Genomic DNA, 23,297 nt, shown 5'->3' on the forward strand with positions numbered 1-23,297 from the left:
AAAAGCACAAAGTTTAAGATCATTGAGGACATCAAATTCCAAAAAGTTGTGCCAAATACGGCTAAGGAAATCTATTCCTGGGATAAAAAATCCTTAGAGTTTTTCGAAAAAAAATTTGCAATAGGAAATTTATAAAAAATTACCACATAATTGATATTCATCTCAAAACATAAGTGCTGACTACTGGGCTGGTGATACCCTCTGGGATGAAACCGTCACAAGCAGAAGGGGTTTTGCTATACTGGTACGGACCTTGTAAGTGCAGACATTTTCATTTGACAATACAGTTGTGTAAGATGTAGTTATGCTTGTGATGAATGGAAGTGAAACTATTTTGCAAGCAGTTTACCAAAGGTGAAACGATTTTAGCTATGGGTATAACCAAGAGACGTATTATATTTGTTATATTTGAATAAAACTGGGGCTTATATACCAAAAATCTACGTTTATCCGATGCATGGATGCTGTTGTTTGTTATTCTTGTGTATTGAAATTGTGACTATTTTTCCTTTTTGGTAGTCAATTTTTATCTAGTTTCATCTTGTTAGCCAGTTTCTTGTTGTAGGTTGTTACTTGTAAAGTATATGCATATTGCTTTGACCATGTACAATTGTTTTCGATCTTTTAAAGCCCGCGATGATTTGCATATTGCAGTGCAAATTACTATAAGAATAAATCTTGACCGCAATTTTCTCTCATCTTTATTCATAGTAAATGTTTCCCACTTCATATACTTGTACTGTTTGTGTTTAATCTAGTTGATTATTCAACTGAATAACCTGACGGATAATTAATTTGAATGTATGATGGACAACTTGGTGTTTGACAACACTTTCCAGGAGCTGCGGGATTCAATTTACAAACATCTGGTAGGCTCCACTGGTAACACCTGTAATAACAAATATTTCTTATATACACAACAATTTTCGACACCAAATTAAAAGTCAAGACCCTATCTACACCTGTGTCAAGTTGTAATTTTCAAAAAATAAGGATTGATATATGATTGTCAATATCTTAAAACACTCAATTTTTCAATAATTTTTCATTAATACAAAAACAAATCAGACGTCAGTATTTTCAAAGTTGGTGAATTATTTAAATCGTTGCTCTAGCATTGCTACAGAAATACAACAAAGATCATATCTCCCCATCAACTTTCAGTATTTTCTACCTACAGACTAAACATCAACTGGGACATTTGTATATTTAATCTTTTCTTATTGTTTTGCGTCAACGAGTCGCATATTAGATTTAACAAGAACAACATGAATGCATGATACCCCCATCATAAGTGTTGATTACAACCACGTCAGTTGTATGCTGAATGATAGTTGAATCATTGGAAATCATATCACATCTCCTTTTTTTTTTTTTAACTTTTATAATATCTATCAAACATTCTAAGGTAAAAAAAGATGTAACCTTACATTGAATGACAGACGTAACGTCCAGTAGATGCATCTTCACAAACACATTTGTAATCACAACCATCGGTAAAGTGTTCACCTTGCTGGTACGAATTTCCTTTGTAATAACAACTGTTTAATTGCGCTGAATAAAACATAATTGAAAAGATCGAAAGCATAAATAAAACCAAGTTAATATTTGTTATTGGTTTCTTAATTTCTCACATGATGATAGAAGATATTAAAAAATACATTTATCACTCTGTCGTTAATCTATCTAATAGAATTAGAAACGATGGTTACTTCCAAAAACTGTGAATAACAATATTGTGTTTACGATGTGGAATATTCAAATTGTACAGTTTTTTCAATACATGTTTATGTAATTCAATTCAGTGTTTATCACAAGCGAAATGAATTATCCTCGAGTTTCCACGTGTCCTGAGATGAATGAAGGGACAGAGACGTTACGTTTGTAGTAATAATCCTACCGTATCAATAGGGGTCCCCCTTAGTTCTTGTACTTATAGTGTTTAATTTCTACGTGTTTTTTTTAGATTATTGTGAGATTCCTTTTATCATATTGCCGTCAATCTATTCTCTGTTGCCGTTTGATATTAGATCTTAATGCTGTGACTTCTGTTAAATATCTTCAAAGTTTTGGGTAGTGAAGTGTTTATTGTTATTGTCCGCCATCGTGCAAGTGTACGAACATTTCGGCCAGAAAAGGCAGCAACCATTTGATTTTCGGGGGTGGTGGCTATGTTGGTGTTTTTTTGAAAAAAAAGTTTGTTTCCGGTTTTTGGAGAGAAAAAATAATTTGTTTTTGATTCTGAGAAAAAAAAATGTTTGTTTCACCCTAAGCTGCCACTATATGTAATGCTAAAATTGAAATAAATTAATTGTTTTCGACTTGTCGCGAAAAAAAATTGTCCAGAAAAAAACCCATAGCACCACACTCCCCCCCCCCCCCCCCCCCCCCACCCCGAAAGCCAAATGGTAACTACCTAAGTGATACATTGGTGAATGAATATGTTTGAAACGAAAGCTAACAGCAAACAGTGTCATTTATTCTTTGAAAGATGAAAAGTCTGCCAAGGTAATGAAAAATTCTAAAATAAATTCCTTTCTGTTACTATCTACTATACTTAAATTGCACAATGTTCTCTGCTGTTATCAAAAGCAAAAATCTTTTTTTTATTCAATATACTGTATATTATTTTGAAATTTATTTGATATGGTGGTGATAACTTATATTAAATTATAAATAAATGGTTGACATATAGTAGATTAACTCTTCGATTCTTCAGTGAAAATGTCTTGAACATCCTTCCTGTTACTAATGATGGTTATGCTGTTACTTTTTATCAAGAAACAAGACAGAACGTAACAGAAAGGAATTACGCGATAGTTTTTGCCCTTTTTATCACATTACATGTAAGTGTATTTCCTGTGTCCTATATCTTTTAAAAAGATGATATAAAAACACACTTAATGTTGTGGTGCACACTTAAAAATATTCTCAGAAAGTGGAAGAAAAGGCTATAACAGGATAGAACACCAATAAGTATTTTTCTATAAATTCTTACCTTGGATGGGATTGAATTTTCAGACCTGGCCGCCTTTTCAACTATTTTTTTGTACAAATGCATTCAGGAAATGATGCTCTTTACAATACATAATGGGAAAATAACTATTGGTCTTGTAAACGTTTTCACAGGTAAAAAAACTCAGTAGTAACAGGAGGGAAATCACCTCTGGGACCATTTTTTTTTGTCTTAAAATTTGCAAAATTTTATTACATGCTATAGTTATAATATAAAAAGACAAATTAAGGGCAAGTTTATTATACAATTTATCATATATGTGAGAATCGGACGCCTGTTTAATTAATTTGGATATTATTTGAATGATTTAGTTTTCAAAAAGCACAGGGGCAACATGATTTTAGGGGGGGGGGGGGGGGGGGGGGTGAACATTTAAATTACAATATTTTATTGGAAGAAATATAAGAATGAGTGTTTAATTGGCAAGAGTTGGTGCATTATATAATTTAGTTTATACTAAACTTGAAATTTTCAAAAAAGATGGTTGAATAAAAAAATAATTGCTGGTGAAGTGGGGGACATGGAAAATCGACTTTTTTAGATATTGACTCTTATGACGGCGTGCACAAAGTTGACGGCAACTGTAAAATGCGCTTTTTTGATAGCTTTAAACATATTATATTTATATGTATTTTTAATATTTTTTGAAGAAGATTTTTTTTCATGATAAAATGATGAATGATGCCATAAGAATCCACATTACTAGTAAGGTTAATTAATATTTAATCTTTACAGCATGAAACGGACATATAGAAAATGGCAAAAAAATCGGTGTAACTTGTAACATTAACTTAGCATGAAATAGAGTTTTTGACCTAAAACTTATACAAATTTAACATTGTATCCCACATTTTCGTATAATAGAATTGTTCAGATTCGGACTCTCACATTATATGAAATTTACCACAAAAAAATCAAAAACGACCATAGTAGATATGCTTGGAATGATCTCTGTTATGTGTAAGAAGTAGTAATTTGGAAGGTCTAATAATCACAATGGAAGAATCGGTAAGAAAAAATATGTAATTGCTATCTTTTTATTTTCCAAATAACTTGGTATTCGAAATGTGCAAAACCAGAGCTTTAATAAAATCTGCAACATATAAATGATTCTACAGTTCAGACTGAACACCTGAATTTTTTAAATGTCCAGCTATTATGTTACAATCTAAAGAAATGGCGTTTTGACGCTGTTTTCTGGAAAGGATCCACAACATCGTCGCTAATTATTTCCATTATACTGCTCGTAGCAAATATTTATTTATATTTTCAAAATGTGCATTTGATGCATTTTTTTGTTCGAAAAAACGAAATATATTGAACGTGACTGTTTAGAATTATGTGGAAAACTAAATGTCCAGTGTTTTTATTACGCTTACGTTTTCTAATGGAAAATACCGACGTCGTAAATGGTTTTTGTAACATGAAGACGTTACATTTGTAGAATCAGCTTTGTGCACGCCGTCTATACATAATACATATAAATGAAATTAAAATAGGATTGAATAGTAAGTGTTTTGATTAGATTAAAATTTCCTGCAAGTATCGCCAAATTTCCGGGAACCAGTGCACTCTAATATGCATTTCAAGGTATGTTGATTTTTATTTCCTTCAGCACAAATCCGGATAAGGTATAGTGTTGACATGTCATAACGGTCATTCTATTAAAACATATTATTATCTGACAAAACAGTGTTTTTCCTAAACCTATTTAGGATACAATACAATCGATGTACATGCATGTATTTGTAATCTATTACACAACATATTGTTACCGATCAGAATAAATTTACAATGTCCGTAAATACTATATAAGTGTCGTAACAGTCACAATAATATTAAAATGTAGCTTATAATTTTACATACACATAATATGTACAACTGTATAACATACATGAAATATGTGTTGGCTCACTACAGGAATTACAAGTTACAGGGCAGAATTTCTTCAGTGAGGGAAAGGAACACACGTTCTTAGTACAGTTAAACACACTCTGGTCCTGACAGGGTTCTAAAATAAAAGAAAAAAGAGAACATTTAATACACTGTTAATACCGCCCTGCTTTAAAATAACAAGTTTGTTTTGTTAGATTGTTATACACAGACAGCTTATAATTAATACTATAAAGCAGATCGAACAAAAATGAAAGTCCGTTTCCTTGCTTTTGATGTATAATCCATCGAAATTTTGCGGGAAATTGTCTCTCACAAGATACATGCAATTCATACATAATTTTATCGTCAATACCTTTTGCTTTTAAAAACAATGAAAAATGACAAAGATTTTATGAAATTTTCCTTTTTCCAAACATTTTTATTGACACCGCATAGACAAAACTTGAGGATTCCGAATATCTGACAAAAAGTCAAAAACAACAGCATCGAACATCATGATTTTGTTAAAATTTACATAAATACAGTTTGGTGATCAAAAATGAGTTGCCAAAGAATGCCGAAAATTACCAAATTAATGGCAATGCTTTCTTTTTGTTTCAATAAAACAAAAATGATAAAATACGTTCATTACATTATTCTTAGTGAAATCAATGAGCAATATTTATCGCTGTTCAAACTTAAGACTTGTTTGTGCTACGAGATATAAATCTACAATATAACATTTATAAGTGAACGAAATGATAACTGGATAAAAATAGAAAACTCAATTCATACATTAGAACTATTTTTATTGACGTGTCAGTTTTGAAATGATATGTGTCGAATATCTATTGTCTTCAATCATTATAAAATTAAACCTAGGATGTAAGACGGTACACAACTTAGATTAATCATTCGTAAAATTTAAAACATTTGATAATAACTTACTGCATATACCACAGGTGAGAGGACAGTACTTCTTGAGATCTGTATTGCTGCAGACATGTGTATCATTACAATCAATAAATGGTGCGTCGGTACAGTTAGAAGTTGGCCCAGCGTAAACTGCTAAAAAATAAAACAACACGCAATAAATTGCGTTCTTCCGAAGGATTTTGTTTTTGGATTTACCTTCAGCAAGAACTCTAAAAGCCGAATATTTGAAAGTCAATGATACATAGGAACGATGATAAGACGATAAACCAATATTAAAGTGTGATAAAGCAATGGAGAAATACTTCAGGCAGTCACAATACATAAAACCGGAAAACGTTAAATACATGTACGTTGACATACGGTCGTTGGCATTACGTTATTAGTTACACTCATATAAGTTTGAGCTTTTACTAGAGCTATCTAACCAGGTTTAATCCTCAAATGTCTTCGGAAAATAACTGTGCCAAGCAGGGAATATGGCAGTTCTTTTTCACTTTTTTCGTTGATTAGTAGCGTTTGTTTTGACAGTTTTACAGGAACTACTCTTTTTTTTTTAACTTAAATAAAGAATATACTTTGCCATGAGCTTTTCATTTTTGTTAATCTCATTTCAAAACACGGCTAAATCAAACCCCAGACTTGGAAATTGGCATTCGTTGCTTCTATATACCAAACACGCGACATTGATGCGTATATAAACACAAATGACCGACTTACATGTACATGTATCTGTACAACTGTTCTAAATGGATTCGTGTGATATATATTATTGTCGCACCGAAACATATACATTTAGATATATAATGTATATTATGATGACTCAGAGTACTACATTTTTATTTAGACTGGCTAAGGTATATTTTGGTTGATTGTTTTTTCTTTAAAAAAAATCATTTATTCGGTATTATAGTAGCAGCGATGTTGTTTGTAACTCTTCTATTTTCTTTATAATCGCACGGGTAACGTTTGCAACAATTACAATTAAGCAAACACGAGGAAGAAGTCGACAGTCTAATAAAAAACGAAGGCACAATTATGTCACATAACTTTGCAAGAAAGAATTTAATATTATATCTTTTGTTAATCATTTGTGTTGTAGTTTCGTGTATTTCATATTAAAATGTTTGTTACATGCAGGACTCGATTATTTCCACACCCATGCCTTGTAAATCCTTAACTTTAATTGTAAAAATATTTGAAACAGCTCTCGCCACGATATAGTCCTTTTGCGCTGTTGCGGGACGGCATAAAGCAACACCAATAAATCGTTTGACGTAAACCATTTATGAACGATACTGTAATAATAATTTATAACAGATCTGTATATTTTGACAATATAATCGCTAACTTACATAAACGTATATTTTCCTTCAAATCATTGTTTATTATACATCAGCAGAGAATGGTGAGATTAATTTCGCCTTCTTTTATTGGAAAAATTGTTACAGTATATAGCATATGACGTCATATGACGTCATATGAATCCACCTGTTTTGTCATTATTAGATCAATAGACAACAAAGCTCGTCAAACTGATATATATTGGTTTGTAATAAATTATTTTTCTTTATTTCATTAATTTAATGAATCATGATTTTTTGGACGCAGATCTTTTCTTTGTAATGAAATGTAACACTTAATGACATTTTCACTTCCAACGCAATTGGCACTTGCTCCTAGATCATTGCAATTAACCGAATATTTGCACAGGAGATTTCTTGCATGGATTTTGAAAAATCATTTAATACACTGTTGGTACATTATACATGATCAGTTTATATTTTCACTCTTGTAAAGTATCGTCTGCATTGTCTTACATTTTCTAAGGCAGAATATATATTATTATACATTTGCATCTTAACTTGATCAAAGTTATTCTATTCCAGCTATTAATTAGCCAGTTTGTTTTCCTGTTTGAATGGTTTTACACTAGTAATTTTTTGGGCCCTTAATAGCTTGCTGTTCAGTTTGAGTCAAGGCTCCGTGTTGAAGGCCGTACTTTGACCTACATGTATTTTAGTTCACGTTTACAAATTCTGACTCGGATGGAAAGTTGTTTCAATGGCTACATGTCAAACCCTTTCTAACTGATTTGTATAGTAGGTGTTTTCCGATGTTTTGTTTTGACACCACTGTCAAATGTATAGAGGGGTAGCTAGAACACTCGAAAACATGTTTGAAGCAGCATCATTCGTTATGTACTTGTTCAAAGTCAACACATTGTAGATCTAGACTGACTGCAATGATGGTGTTTTTGTTACTGTATTGGATTGACTCTTTGTTTACTTCAGCGCGGTTCTTTGATATCTGTATTAATTGTTCTACGTTTTGATATCATAGGGTCTTATATCACTTACTATACGTCATTGTATTCAGTGTTAATCGTTGAAGGACCTATGGTGACCTATGTTTACTAACATCCACACCTTTTGGTTGCTAGTTAGTATATTAGATGTTCGGGTTTTCTACCAATTGATATCGAAAAATCAGCCGCGAGCCACTTTTTTGTGTCGAATGGGTGATATTTTACAATATCTAAACGAAGAACATACGATTATGTGTCTATCGTTCTATTGCGTCATTGTAGTTGTTTCCCTAAGACAGTTTTAAGCTTGACGACAGCTTGCTTGATAACGTCTCATCACCCATTCTAACATCGCTGATAACTTTGTCCAGACAATTTGACGTCATAAATAATGACTTATCTCGTCTTGTTTTTTCAATTTACCGTGAGTCTATACAAAAATATATATTTTTTTAAACATATCAAAACAGATATTTATATTAACATGACACCTATAACACACCGGGTATCCCGACTTTTCGGAAAGATCCACATGTCAGGAACGCTTGATGAGAATTATGTAACGGTGGGCAAGTTAAATCTTAATCCGATTTCCACGGACTTTAATTCCCGGAGTGTATAAGTTCAGAATAGAAAGAGAAAACTTGGAACATTTATTTGCGATGTGGGTTTAATATTAGTAGTAAGGACAGGCATATTATCTTGAGCCAAACTTGTTCATTTCTTTTGATAAATGTATGTACTGGTAAATTCGTCCGTTATCCGAAGAACCCATTGAGAGCTGCCAGGGTACAGTGGATTTCATGTACACTCCCTATCAGGATTAATGGAGATGTGTCACTAATGTATATACTTACGACATTTGTTTGCAAGGACAATCAAGGACTACTCAACACAGATGAAGTGCTAGGACACCAGGAAGGCTGTTATTATCGTTGAGAAAACCGAAGTACTCTGAGAGATCAACCGAGTGGTCACTTGGCGGAAACAGACAAACTGGAGAGATATCAGAGGATTGATCGCCAGATTAAAGAAGGGAGCAATTTTGACCAACCAAGGCCCTCAAAGAAGCCATTTTAGATTACACTCCGGTTCAAAGAGGTTGTTTGGGAGGTTGACCCATCGTGGTGATGTACTGAAATTTTTAGCGCCGGAGTCAGAATTGAACTCTGGATATTTAGCCCTGTAGCCATCAATCTTAAACACTTGACCACGAACCAACACTAAGAAATGTATAATATTAAACTGACCTGTGTTAATTTCAGACTTTTATTTATTTGTGTATAACTATAAACCTTAATGTGAAATAGTTTGAATATTGAATTAGTTCCAAACATTTGTCTGACTTAAACTGGCTCACACTAAAAATATCGGAGAGTTGCGTTTATTAAACACAAAACTCAAATTTCCCGTTGAAAAGCGAACACGTCATCAAAATCGAAGCACTAGTTTATGCCAAGACCTATAAAACAGCCTACAATACGGTATGTTTTTTTTTCTCAATGTTGAAAGCCGTACGGTTGCCAATGATTGCTAACAACCACTTCATTTGAACTTTCGTGGATATAAAAAAAGAAGATGTGGTATGATTGCCAATAAAACTACTACAAGACCAAATGACACAAAAAATAACTAAAGGTTACGACAGCCTTCAACAATGACCAAAGCCAATACCGCATAGTCAGCTGTAAAAGCCCCCCCCCCCCCCCCCGAAATGACAAATGTAAAACAATTCAAACGAGAACACTAACGACCTAATTTATGTACAACACATGAACGAAAAACAAAATTTAACACATAAATAAACGACAGCCACTGAAGTATTTCCGACTTGGGACAGGTTCATACATGTTAAACATGTTAGAGGTCCCCCAAAATCTCCCCTAACCTTGGACAATGGTATAACAGTACAATATAAGAATATATTTTACATTACTTTTGTAGTTGTTCCATTGGTAATCAAACCTTTTCTCCTTTTCATACAAGTAATTACTTGTATGAAGCCATCATACAGGTTATTACAAATACAACACTAGTTATTATTTGTACAAATACAATTTGTACAAGTAATTACATGTACTAGTACAATTTTTACTCAGAATAAAGATAATATTAACTTGTACAAATTATTACAAATTATTATTCCACTATCCTGACTTATTTGATGTCAACATGAAATCGTTTTCCTTTAAACAAATAATTTATTACTTAGCCTAAAGGCTGTTGAACTGTTACACTACTATCCCAGATTAACAAAGTAAGATCTACAAAAAGGTCAACATGACCAAAATGGTCAATTGACCCCTTAAGGAGTTATTGTTCTTTCAAGTTAAACTTGTTATCTTACAAAAATCTTCTCCTCTGAAACCACTGAGACAAATTTAAAAATTTAAAAATTAGATTAATTAGATTTATATACATTAGATTAATTATATAATTATATTTGGTTGATATTGTCCTAATTATTGAAGTTGAATATATAAATTTGTAATATAACAAAATAAGGATTAATTCGTTACACAGTGTGCAATTGGCTCTCGTATTAGGACAATTGCGCACTGTGTAATTAATAGTATAGTTACATTTGTATTGATAACATCATACAAATAATAATACTTGTACAAAGTTTTTGTACAAGTAATAACCTGTACAAGATAATAATATCTACACGACAGATATACTTAATCGATGCTATCATGTAGGTCTGTGTATTACGTCATCAGAATGGCATGATTACTAGTATCATATTTTGGTTGGGAATTTATCAGACTGAAGTTTGTATTTTTGTTTTTTTGAAAATTAAGATTTAATTAAGTATCATGATATAAACTTCACAAACCTGAAGTTACTGTGACTACTATGAATAAGAAGAAGGATAAATTCTCCATGTTGTTACAAAACTTGTGTCCCAAATTTAGATTACTTGGCTATCAATATTCTTATCTTACTCATTGCTTGACATACATTTGTATACATGGACGGTAATTTCGACAGCAAAGGATAATTTTAAGTATTTAAAGTATTGCAGGGTCAGTTTTCTGTGAAAATTTGTAAAAGGGCACATATTGGAGCAAACCATTTGATTGTTTTATAAAACACAAACATAAGAATTTAAGGACAAATGCCTAAACAGAATAAAAAGAAATAATTACGAGCAAAAAAAATAATATTTGCATAAATTATTGTCTAATCAGTGACATACATTGTATGTCCTGTTATGGACCAACATACCATGAACTCGCATCTTATTTTTTCTATTGTGTCAAATGATTTTTTGTCCATTTCATTTCTAATAAAAATAATATTTGCATTAATTATTTTCTAATCACTGACAGTGACATGCATAGTATGTACTGTAATGGACCAAAATACCATGAACTCGCATTTTTTTTTTTTTCTATTGTGTCAAATGATTTTTCGTCAACATCATTTCCGTTATAATGATATGGTACATTTGTAGTTGCTAATTTAGATTTCAGTTTTAAAACTTTTATTAATAGTATACTATATAAAAATTAAGAGAAGTTGTAAGATTGCCAATGAGACAACTACCCACCAAAGTTCAAATGATGTAAATATTAGTAATTATAGGCAACAGTATGGCCTTCAACAAAAAATGAAACCACATACTTTATGATCGGCTTTAACAGGCTCCAATATGAAACAATTCAATTGAGAAAACAAATGGCCTAATTTAAGACAAAACAATAAACGAAAAACAAATAGGACAGACTGAACCAATGACAACTATTAAACTACAGGCTTCTGACTTGGGACAGGCATTCAAAGAATGTGGCGGGGTGACACATGACAACTACTAAACTACAGGCTCCTGACTTGGGACAGGCATTCAAAGAATGTGACGGGGTGACATATGACAACTACTAAACTACAGGCTCCTGACTCGGGACAGGCATTCAAAGAATGTGGCGGGGTGACATATGACAGCTACTAAACTACAGGCTCCTGACTTGGGACAGGCATTCAAAGAATGTGGCGGGGTGACACATGACAACTACTAAACTACAGGCTCCTGACTTGGGACAGGCATTCAAAGAATGTGGCGGGGTGACACATGACAACTACTAAACTACAGGCTCCTGACTTGGGACAGGCATTCAAAGAATGTGGCGGGGTGACATATGACAGCTACTAAACTACAGGCTCCTGACTTGGGACAGGCATTCAAGGAATGTGGCGGGGTGACACATGACAACTACTAAACTACAGGCTCCTGACTTGGGACATGCATTCAAAGAATGTGGCGGGGTCACATATGACAACTACTAAACTACAGGCTCCTGACTTGGGACATGCATTCAAAGAATGTGGCGGGGTCACATATGACAACTACTAAACTACAGGCTCCTGACTTGGGACATGCATTCAAAGAATGTGGCGGGGTCACATATGACAACTACTAAACTACAGGCTCCTGACTTGGGACATGCATTCAAAGAATGTGATTGGGTGACATATGACAACTACTAAACTACAGGCTCCTGACTTGGGACATGCATTCAAAGAATGTGGCGGGGTGACATATGACAACTACTAAACTACAGGCTCCTGACTTGGGACATGCATTCAAAGAATGTGGCGGGGTCACATATGACAACTACTAAACTACAGGCTCCTGACTTGGGACATGCATTCAAAGAATGTGACGGGGTGACATATGACAACTACTAAACTACAGGCTCCTGACTTGGGACAGGCATTCAAAGAATGTGGCGGGGTCACATATGACAACTACTAAACTACAGGCTCCTGACTTGGGACATGCATTCAAAGAATGTGGCGGGGTCACATATGACAACTACTAAACTACAGGCTTCTGACTTGGGACATGCATTCAAAGAATGTGGCGGGGTCACATATGACAACTACTAAACTACAGGCTCCTGACTTGGGACAGGCATTCAAAGAATATGGCGGGGTGACACATGACAACTACTAAACTACAGGCTCCTGACTTGGGACATGCATTCAAAGAATGTGGCGGGGTCACATATGACAACTACTAAACTACAGGCTCCTGACTTGGGACAGGCATTCAAAGAATATGGCGGGGTGACACATGACAACTACTAAACTACAGGCTCCTGACTTGGGACATGCATTCAAAGAATGTGGCGGGGTCACATATGACAACTACTAAACTACAGGCTCCTGACTTGGGACATGCATTCAAAGAATGTGGCGGGGTCACATATGACAACTACTAAACTACAGGCTACTGACTTGGGACATGCATTCAAAGAATGTGGCGGGGTCACATATGACAACTACTAAACTACAGGCTCCTGACTTGGGACATGCATTCAAAGAATGTGGCGGGGTCACATATGACAACTACTAAACTACAGGCTACTGACTTGGGACAGGCATTCAAAGAATGTGGCGGGGTGACATATGATTGTCAACTCCCATTTAAACAATATATGAAAAACAAATTATATGGCAGACACGAACAAACGACAATTACTGCAATGAATTGCAGGCTATGCACTTAAAAAACCCAATCCAGAGCAGATAACTAAAGATTTAGTAACACGAATACACATACCACAAAAAAAAATCACGAGACAAACACATGAGTCGGCAGCGCGTCAAGAAGAATTTCAATCAAAATATTTTTGTTTTTTTCTAAATTCGCTATAAATCCAAAACAATTTAAAAGTTATGTTCCCATAACAGCAATGCATTTTTATTATGTATTTTTAAAAAGTTTTATACAGTGAAAACAAATAAGAGTAAGCCTTGCAAATGAGAAAACATAATGCAAATAGCAATATCTTGTTATATTATAGATTTTAAAGTAAGAAATATTATCCATTTAATAATAATAGTTTGCAGTTTGATGATATTATTTGTTAGATACTATAAAAGTCTAGCATGGCAGCAGATCTAAAACAAACTAAAAGCACAAGCACAAGACTGCCACAAAAGACGGCTTAAGAAGTAAAAATGTTTAATGTTTGATTCTACAAGCTGGTCAACCTACAATCTAAACTATCAGTCCTTAGAAAAGGATCTAACTTTTTAACGGCCGCTGAAAAAGGCATATAAATAAGTTATTAACAGTGTTCATTGGGTTTTTTTTATCTTCTACAAGGTAATATTGAAGTGTATCAAATACAAAACTATAAAATGTCAATTAACTGACCACTACAATTTGTTTGTTTACGATGACCACCTGTACAGTATTCCCTAAAGCCAAAACACGTACAACGTTACTAGGTTGTACAACGACAATAATATTTTTCGCAAATTTAGTTTAAAAGTTATTGTAAAAATACCGTCTATCCCAGTCAGCAGACTAACAGTGGGCCAACGTTGGCAAATGGTCGGCCCGTTGGTCGACCGTTGGTGTTGGCTTCACAACATTGGCCCAACGTTGGCAAATTGTCGGTCCGTTGGTCGCAAGTTTATGTTGGCTGCACAACATTGACCCAACGTTGGCAAATTGTCGGTCCGTTGGTCGCAAGTTTATGTTGGCTGCACAACATTGGCCCAACGTTGGCAAATTGTCGGTACATTGGTCGCACGTTGGCGTCGGCTGCACAACATTGGCCCAACGTTGGTCTGTTGTTGTAAATTCATATTATTTTCTCATGTTGGTTATAAATAATCGGGCACATGTTGGCATTATGTTAGTAGCAACATAGGGCCGATATGAAATTTTGTTAATAGAATTTATTGTATAATATTTTACGCTTTATTTCTCTTGGGAGGCGGATAATATCGATTGCAGTAGGCTTTATGAAAAGTTAATGTTATACCGAAAGTGTTATCAACTGAAATTACATTTACAACTCTATGTTGGGCCAATGCTGGCCCAACGTTGCGTGATCATATATTATACTCTATATATAAGTCAGGTAAAATATATACTGGAATATCATTACTGTAATTAAAAAAATGTATATCGTAAACATATATTGCCTGGTTAAAAATTAAAATTTATTGCAATCATTATTTATAATAAATTTATTCATTAAATTTTGTGAAACATAATAATAGCAATTATACGCAGAGTGATATCTGAATGTAATGGAATGGTAACTTTTGTGATTATTTCCTGTTGTGTATTTGTAAGAAAGCAGTGATACGAAGAAAACAAAAAGAGAAAATCAGGTCATCTGAGATTCAAAGAGAAAGAAAGTAACATGTAAGTTGTAACTTTAAAAAATCTGATATATATATATATATATACGATTCAGAATGACAAATACAATATGATTTTTTAATCTGAGGGATGTTGTTAAAAATCACAACATACATTAATTTTTATCATTTTATAATGCTGATCTTGAAGTTTATACGTTTCGGGCGAAATATTTTCTAGATTTTAAATCATTTCAATCCTATTAATTATCATGAAATATTTGCTACTGAACATAAGTATCTTCAAACAAATGGTAAATTACATAAATCTATAACCACAACATGTATGATCATTACTGAAGTTAATGGAATAAAATTGTCTTGAGATATACCTTATTCCGTAATGTTTCAAAAATGTGGTATAATGATTTCTACTTCATAAAAATATAAATGAATTTGTTAGTTTTATTGTATTTCTAAATCGCATGCAAACAGATACGATATATTTGTGAAACCTGATCATATACACACTTGAATGTGTAACAGTGTTTTTATACATCAAATATATAACTGTTCATTAATACTAAGGAATTTCTGACCATTAGACAAATAACCAATATATAAAAAAATGGTTATTTAAGATTTTATTTTGTATTAAATAGTGTTTAAACTATTTAGAATATACATTAATTTATATTACATATCTAGAAGGGAGATTACGAACGCATGCATTAGACAAATATGCAATTCAAGTTTACTTATAACTTTATTACAGAGTCGGTTAGAAAAAATACATAGCTGTAAAGAGTCTTCGGATAAGGAGATAGATGATGCAGCTAAAGATTGGCGGCGCTTAAGCCTTGACAGAGAAGGTGGCAAGAAACAGAGAAGGGAAAAAAAAAAGAATAACATATATAAATAATAATGACACTGTTGAAGTTCAAATTGAGGAGGACACTACTCGTGGTGACGACCAATGATATCAAATTCAAAATAAATAAAGTTTCTTCTTTTGAATTATTTAATTTTCATTCTGGATCTGGAACCAATACAACTAAAATTACATCTCCGAAAAAACTATTTGTTTGATCGCCTAACCATAAGCCATACATCATTTGTTCTGTTAAAGAAACAAATGAAATTGATATGAAAAAAGAAGATGTGGTATGATTGCTAATGAGACAACTCTTTACAAGACACCAAATGACACAGAGTTTATCTGGTCGATCCATCAAACATTGCCAAAGAAATATCTTAGCGTCACACAATAAATTAAATTAAAGAGGCAAAGTTCATGAAAAAAACAAGGACAGTAACAACAATGGGTAATACAAAAATACAGAATTGCTACCTTAAATTTTGGCATTTTTGAATACAAAAAAAGATCAAATGCGCTCTGGAGTATTTATCATATACAGCTCCTCATGCAGCATCCATTGTAATTTGGTTGAAACAATAGACCAACGTATTGCCAACATAAAAATGAGAAATACCTACCTTGGACCAACATAGTGCCAACATAAGAAAATATATTTCTACGTTGGTCCAACGTTGTGCCAACATGGATTTCGTTTTTCATACAATGGGCCAACGTTGGCTCTATGTATTGCATATAACCGTACAACGTTGGGCTAACATGAAGCCATCATGTTGGGCCAACGTAGGCCCACTTTGCACTTATACATTGGGCCAACGTTAAAATACAACGATGGGTCAATGCAATGGTATACGTTGTGCCAATGTTGGGCCAACATACTCATGTTGTCTGGGATATTGTGATAAATACGAAAATGATCAAACACTGCAAAATTTTTACATATCTACCATATATGTACCTTATTTGGCGTCTAGCCTAGGTTGTTGATTCCCTCTAAATTCAGTATGCCTTTGATATATATAAACAAATAATAAAGTGTTGTCAAACCTATCAAATTACAACCGGGTACCAATCTACATCTATATAGCCAAGCTTTATAGACGTGTATTACTGGACGTCTTATGAATTTCTTTCCATGAAATGTGCTTATCGTGAGGTCAAAGTGTTTGCACGGATAACAAAGTTCAATCATCAAAAGCAAAACAAATATATATTTTTATATTGATTAGACCGTCGGTTAACCCGTTTGAATGGTTTTACACTTACATGTAGTCTAGTACTTTTTGGGGCCCTTTAAAACTTGCTGTTCGGTGTGAGCCATGGCTCCGTGTTGAAGGCCCTAACTTACCCTAAATTGGTTTACTTTTATAAATTGCTACATGGATGGAGCGTTGTCTCATTGATCCTCATGCCACATCTTTCAATATCTATAGATAAATTTACAAATGATATTTACAAATGATATACTCAAACAAAAAAAGACAAACAAATATTTTAATTTTTCAAAAAATCATAAAACAATGATCCATCTTTTTAATATGCATCATTTGTTGTGAATCTTCTTCATGTGTTTCTGAAGAAAAGTTTTCAGAGTATAAGCTTTGCCACATAATTCACATTTTTGATCTTTTGTTCCATCGTGTATTGATTTTAAGTGACAGTTTAATCCGAATCTTGAAGTAAAGTGTTTTGAGCAAATATCACATTTGTATTTAAGTTCAGGATTTTCTGAGTGACTCAGAAGTGCGTGTTTTTGCATTGAATATTTGTCACTATAACAACGGTCGCATTTGTCACATTTAAAAGGTTTTTCACCCGTATGGTGTACCATTTGGTTCAAAAGGTATTTTTGTCGGTTAACCGCTATTTATATACCGGTTAACCGCTATTTTTATCGGTTAATCGCTATTTTTATCGATAAACCGCTATTTATATGTCGGTTAACCGCTAATTTTATCGGTTAACCGCTATTTATACCGATTAATCTCTATTAATATGTCGGTTAACCGCTATTTTTATCGGTTAACCGCTATTTTATCGGTTAACCGCTATTTCTGAGTGTTATGTGTTCGTTTGCCGATTAACAATTCTATAACTTGGGTGGGAGTGATTGGCCAACAATAGATATATGGGAGGCGTAAACAATCCACACTACTGTTTTAACAGGTTGAGCGATACAATTTGTCCATCAATCACTTACTCATTTAAAATAATAAGTTATTATGTGTATACACTTTAAATTAGAATTGATTATGTTAAAAAAATAGCGGTTAACCGATAAAAATAGCGATTAACCGATAAAACAGCGGTTAACCGATAAAATTAGCGGTTAATCGACATAAATTAGCAGTTAACCGACATAATAGTAGCGGTTAACCGATAAAAATAGCGATTAACCGATAATAGTACCGGTTAATCGATAAAAATACCTTTTGAACCAAATGGTACACCATACACCCGTGTGTATTCGTTTATGTCTGTTTCGGCCAGCTGGTTGAGTAAAACGAGCCCCGCATACGTCACAACTATAAGGTTTCTCACCCGTATGTGTTCTCATGTGACGTCTAAGATAGTCATGACAACCAAATCCACGCCCACAAACTTCGCACTTGTGAGTCATTTCACCCGTGTGACCTCTCATATGAATATCCAAGGCTATCTGTTTAACGAAATCTTTACCACAAACCTCACACGTGTATTGTTCGCCATTATGAATTTGCATATGTTTCACCAAATGAGAACTACAACTATATGCTTTATTACATATTTCACATTTGAAATCCTTCGTTGTAATTTTTCTAGGTTTTCTTTCCTCTTTCGGTTTATGGGATTCCATATGTTGATGCATTTGACTATTCTGCTTAAATCTTTTACCACAGATCGAACACTTCCATGGTCGATCATCGGAATGTGTTAATCTATGCTTTATTAGACCGCCATTTGTAAAAAAGACTTTGTTGCAAGTTTCACACTTATACTCAATCTCGTGTGTGTGATTATTGATATGAGATTTAAGCGAGCCTTGGCTTGTATATGCTTTATCACAAATTTTACATGTAAACAATCCTTCACCAGTATGTGTTTTCATATGTGTCTTCAGTCTACTAAGTACCAAAAATCGTTTCGGACAGAGTTTGCATTGATATGGCAGAATCTGTTTTAAGTGGGTTTTAGAGTGGTTTAACAATTTGCATTTACTATGAAATTTCTTTCTGCACACATCACACGAATATCGTGCTAAATCTCCAGCTTCATCCGGATGTGCTGCTACAATATGTGAATACAGACTTTGCTGTGTCATACACTTTTGATCACAAAGTTGACAGCTATGTTGTTTTTCTCCTGTGTGGGAGGACATATGTATTTGTACTTTGGCTTTGCTCTGAAATCGTTTCCCGCATAATTTACATTTAAAAAGGCATGCTTTCTTTTTAAAGTCGAGATCGTTGCTTTCTTCTTCATCATTTGAACTCTCATCTTCATAATATGAAGTATCATTTACATCGTTTGAAGATTCATCAAACACTTCTGACCTGTTGTCATGTTCAAATTCTACGTGTCCGCCTATATTTTCTTCTTGTTTAGATAACATAGATGATCTGTTCTCGTCTGTCAGTTCTAAGCAAGCTTTAACACTGTCCTTTTGACACGTATTGAATGTTCTATTCATATAGGTATCTTGGTCTATACTCAGTTGCTTCTTTAAAGTATATTCATCAATGTTTGATGCTTTCGTTAGGCTCATTTTAAACGTGTCTGTCGATTTGTAATATAAAGCATACGAGGTAAACTGAAATGAATAAAGCAATTGTACTTAAATATGTAGTGAAGCTTGCTGAATCCAATACACTTAGTTTTTTTAAGAATGCTTTTGATGTAACGTAAAACAGTTACAATGAAGTAAGACTCTAAAGCAAGTGAAAAAAAAACAGCTTTGCTCCGAGCACATGACACGGCCGTCGTCTTGTGTGTCAAGTTTTATGTAAGAATCATGAATAGTTTCTAAGATACATGCGATCTACCCCCTGGTTTAAGTTATTAAGTCTCGTAACTCAAAAAAAATTAAATCTTATTTTCACCAAAAAGAATACAGATCATTTGATGATCATAGGAAACAACTTTTGGCGGACAGACAGACGGACATTTGTATATATACCATAATACGTCCCGTCAAAATTTTATTTTGACGGCAGCATAAAAAGCTTAACCGAACACGAGTTCAGTTTAAATAATTGACAATAATCTATTTTCATATAACCGACCTTTGACTCCGACTATATTTTTTTGACATGGTACATGTACCTACAACCGTAAGACATCCTGGTACTCGGTCAATTACGACAAACCAAAAGTTAATACGAATGTATAAACAGTGCAGTTTGTGGATCAGGTTAATTTCTACCAATTAAAAATCTTGAATTTTACTTATTTTCGTTGCTCCTGTTTGGCCTGGTACTAAGATGTCCAACCCAATGAAAGTAATATGTCGAAAAATATATATTCCGCATCAAATTCGGTTATAAAAATTATCTATTTAATATTCATTATACCGTAGAGTATACATATTATTACATGAAAACTGTCCGTAAAGCATCACTAGCTCAGCGGCATTTACTAAACGTCAAGTGGTAAAATATGAATGCATTTTCTGACCCAAAACAGTACATTGTAACAACAACATGTATGTAATACATTAAAACGTTACGTAATACATTAAAACGTTACGTTCTACAATTGAGGCCTGATAGATGATGGACTATTTTTCAGACTCGCAACAAACCCCTCATAGATTTGTTACAGGGGTTGTCACAACGAGAGCGTGCCATTATTTCTATACAATACAAAGAAAATGATTGGCAAACAAAATAAAAATGGAAAAAATGTCCGAAAAATTTGCAGAATATAAAAATTACGGAATCCCCCCCTCCACACACAATTACTCCAACTCACGTCCCCCTATCCACATGTTATACTATATATCCAGGAAGTTGAGAAATGAAATACTTTTTTCGTCTACATGTAGATAGTCTAGGAAATATTTCTCGAATTAGCAAACTTCGTTTTAAGAGTTATTCTTTAGTTAAGTTATTTCAGAGTTAGTATGATTAATTGGTTGATGGTAGTTTTATGCCTAATCAGCACAAAAAAGAAATATCATTGTTAATTGTAGGTATTAGTTGGGGATGAAAATATACTTATTTAAAAGTCGTTCGAACGAGTTTCTAGTCTGAGTTATTATAATGCTGCAGAAATCATTGACCCATAGCATGCACATACTTTAATTAGTCCAATCAGAGACATATAATATTGTATTATATGTCTCTGGTCCAATTTATACGTTTTGAACATTAATTTCGACTTCATAAAATTTAATCGACAAAAAGTAACTTCTAAGATTGTTTATCTAAATCTTTGGTTGCTATATCGCTGCCTATTGACAAACAATAAATAAAATTAGAGAGTTCGTGAAAAATAAGCGATATGAGAGACCCCCCCCCCCCTCGCATTCACAAATTTCCACTTATGAGTTTGTATGTTCCTTTAGTATCTGTATAGTCTCTATTGTATACAAAAAAGCTGTCGGCGAGCACAAGAACACAAGGACAATAATTCGACAGCCGTACATATATATGAGATGCTCATGAAAAAATCTTATTTTAAAAGAAAGTCTATTGACACGTATTTAACAAAAAACACATAGCAATTCAATAGATATACGAAGATTTGGTAATGAGACAAATATCCAATCAAAGAGTCATAAGTTGTGAAGGTAAACAATTATACATGTAGGTCAAAGTACGGCTTTTAACATGGAGCCTTGACTCGCACAGAACAACAACTCATAAAGGGCCTAACATGAATAATGTAAAACCAAGTATATTTTATACACGAAGGACACATTAATGTATAAATATATATGTATACATGAAGGACATGTTTTGTTAAATATGTTAAATTTGAAGTATCGTATGATTTTAAATGAGAATCAGCTATTTTTCACACAAAGACTAAATAAATCCTTACCTTGTATTGGTTATTTTGTTAGTTTTGTTTTACATGTAATTCTTGAAGAATTAATATTTATACCAACCGAAGATTTATATCTACACGTGATATATATGTCCTTCCTCTGAACATTAGGACGACCACGTCAAAAACAGTTTATTAATAGTTTATAAGTAATGGTTTGATTTCAGCCGTAAGGAATTTGGTTAACAATACAATAATAACTCATATATTGTTTTCTTGACATTAAAGTTCACATATGTATGTCCCAGGTGTGTTGTAATCTTATCTGATTTATGAGTATTGATAAATTGAATATTTTTTTTTATGAAAAATGCTCGTGTAATAAAAATGATTTGTTCATATGAAATAATTGGTCTTGATTTATTTTTGAGATCAGTTTTAATTTTAAAACTTTTTATTTCTTTGTTTGTTTCTTATGAAATGAATAAAAGCTTAATAACATTATCCACATTTGTATATTTCAACGGTATCAGTAAATACTGTTTTTAGTAGAAAAGTACTGAGCATCACTCTATTTTTCAATTAACAATTTGGTTCTATGTGAGAACAAGTTCTAAAATGCATTGTTAATAAATATTCAAACTGTGGTAGCAAAAAAATATATATGTATATATACATGCTTTGTTGACTTTCGTAAAGCCTTTGATAAAGTGCTTCACGTTGGTATCATGTTGAAATTGTAAGAGGGAAATATTGCTGTTTTTTTTCTTTTGAATTTTAAGGATGTTTGCTCCTCCACTTTTTGGACTTTTTGACAGATTTTCGGAATCCTCTGGTTTTATCCATGTATTGTCATTAAAAATAAATGCCCACTAACCCCTACTTTTCTTTTTATAATTTTATTACATAAAGTTAAAAAAGCCATATTTCAAAATTTTATAAAATTCTAGTTATTTTTTCATAGTATTTTCAACAAATAAGGTGCAATGTTAAATATATGAAAAATCTAGAGCGAAAAATTTCCCGTCAAATTTTCAATGGCTTATATCTTGAAAACGAGTACACAGACCCTCCATTTTTTTCTTCTTTTTTAATTTCTTTATTTATATACTTTCAATTCATTACAGTCTTTCGAAAAGTTTGTTATTTTTTAACAGAGTAGCAAACATCCTTAAATAGTATGTATATCGCGGACAGACTTTGTTTGA

The 23,297-nt window shown here is 33.1% G+C and overlaps 2 protein-coding genes across 3 annotated transcripts; both read right to left on the bottom strand.

Annotated features, from left to right (window-relative positions):
- Positions 1–725: 725 nt before the first annotated feature.
- On the bottom strand, positions 726–11,030 carry LOC134723515 (uncharacterized). Of its 2 annotated transcripts, none has more exons than XR_010108098.1 (4): positions 5,840–5,964; positions 4,911–5,027; positions 1,431–1,554; positions 726–889 (listed from the first exon to the last, which is right to left on the bottom strand). XR_010108098.1 is itself a non-coding variant. In XM_063587106.1 (4 exons), the coding sequence occupies exons 1-4, from the start codon at positions 11,018–11,020 to the stop codon at positions 763–765; spliced, it is 417 nt and encodes a 138-aa protein (XP_063443176.1). In that variant the 5' UTR covers positions 11,021–11,030; the 3' UTR covers positions 726–762. The 2 variants fall into 2 exon arrangements, 1 of the variants encoding a protein (XP_063443176.1); XM_063587106.1 differs by lacking the exon at positions 5,840–5,964 and adding an exon at positions 10,972–11,030.
- Positions 11,031–18,511: 7,481 nt separating this feature from the next.
- Positions 18,512–22,263, bottom strand: LOC134722780 (zinc finger protein 501-like). The gene is made up of 2 exons (XM_063586407.1): positions 22,144–22,263; positions 18,512–19,909 (listed from the first exon to the last, which is right to left on the bottom strand). The coding sequence occupies exon 2, from the start codon at positions 19,862–19,864 to the stop codon at positions 18,512–18,514; it is 1,353 nt and encodes a 450-aa protein (XP_063442477.1). The 5' UTR covers positions 19,865–19,909; positions 22,144–22,263.
- Between the last annotated feature and the right edge of the window lie 1,034 nt (positions 22,264–23,297).

The sequence above is a fragment of the Mytilus trossulus genome, chromosome 6 (genome assembly GCF_036588685.1).
Source record: "Mytilus trossulus isolate FHL-02 chromosome 6, PNRI_Mtr1.1.1.hap1, whole genome shotgun sequence".
NCBI classification, from domain to species: Eukaryota; Metazoa; Mollusca; class Bivalvia; order Mytilida; family Mytilidae; genus Mytilus; species Mytilus trossulus.

Coding starts and splice junctions, on each gene's coding strand:
- LOC134723515 (XM_063587106.1), bottom strand. CDS start 11,020: ATGGAGAATTTATCCTTCTTCTTATTCATAGTAGTCACAGTAACTTCA. Junction 1,555..4,910: donor TGAGCCAACACATATTTCAT/GTATGTTATACA, acceptor TGTTTTATTCAG/CGCAATTAAACAGTTGTTAT. Junction 890..1,430: donor CGTTACGTCTGTCATTCAAT/GTAAGGTTACAT, acceptor TTGTTATTACAG/GTGTTACCAGTGGAGCCTAC.
- LOC134722780 (XM_063586407.1), bottom strand. CDS start 19,864: ATGAGCCTAACGAAAGCATCAAACATTGATGAATATACTTTAAAGAAG.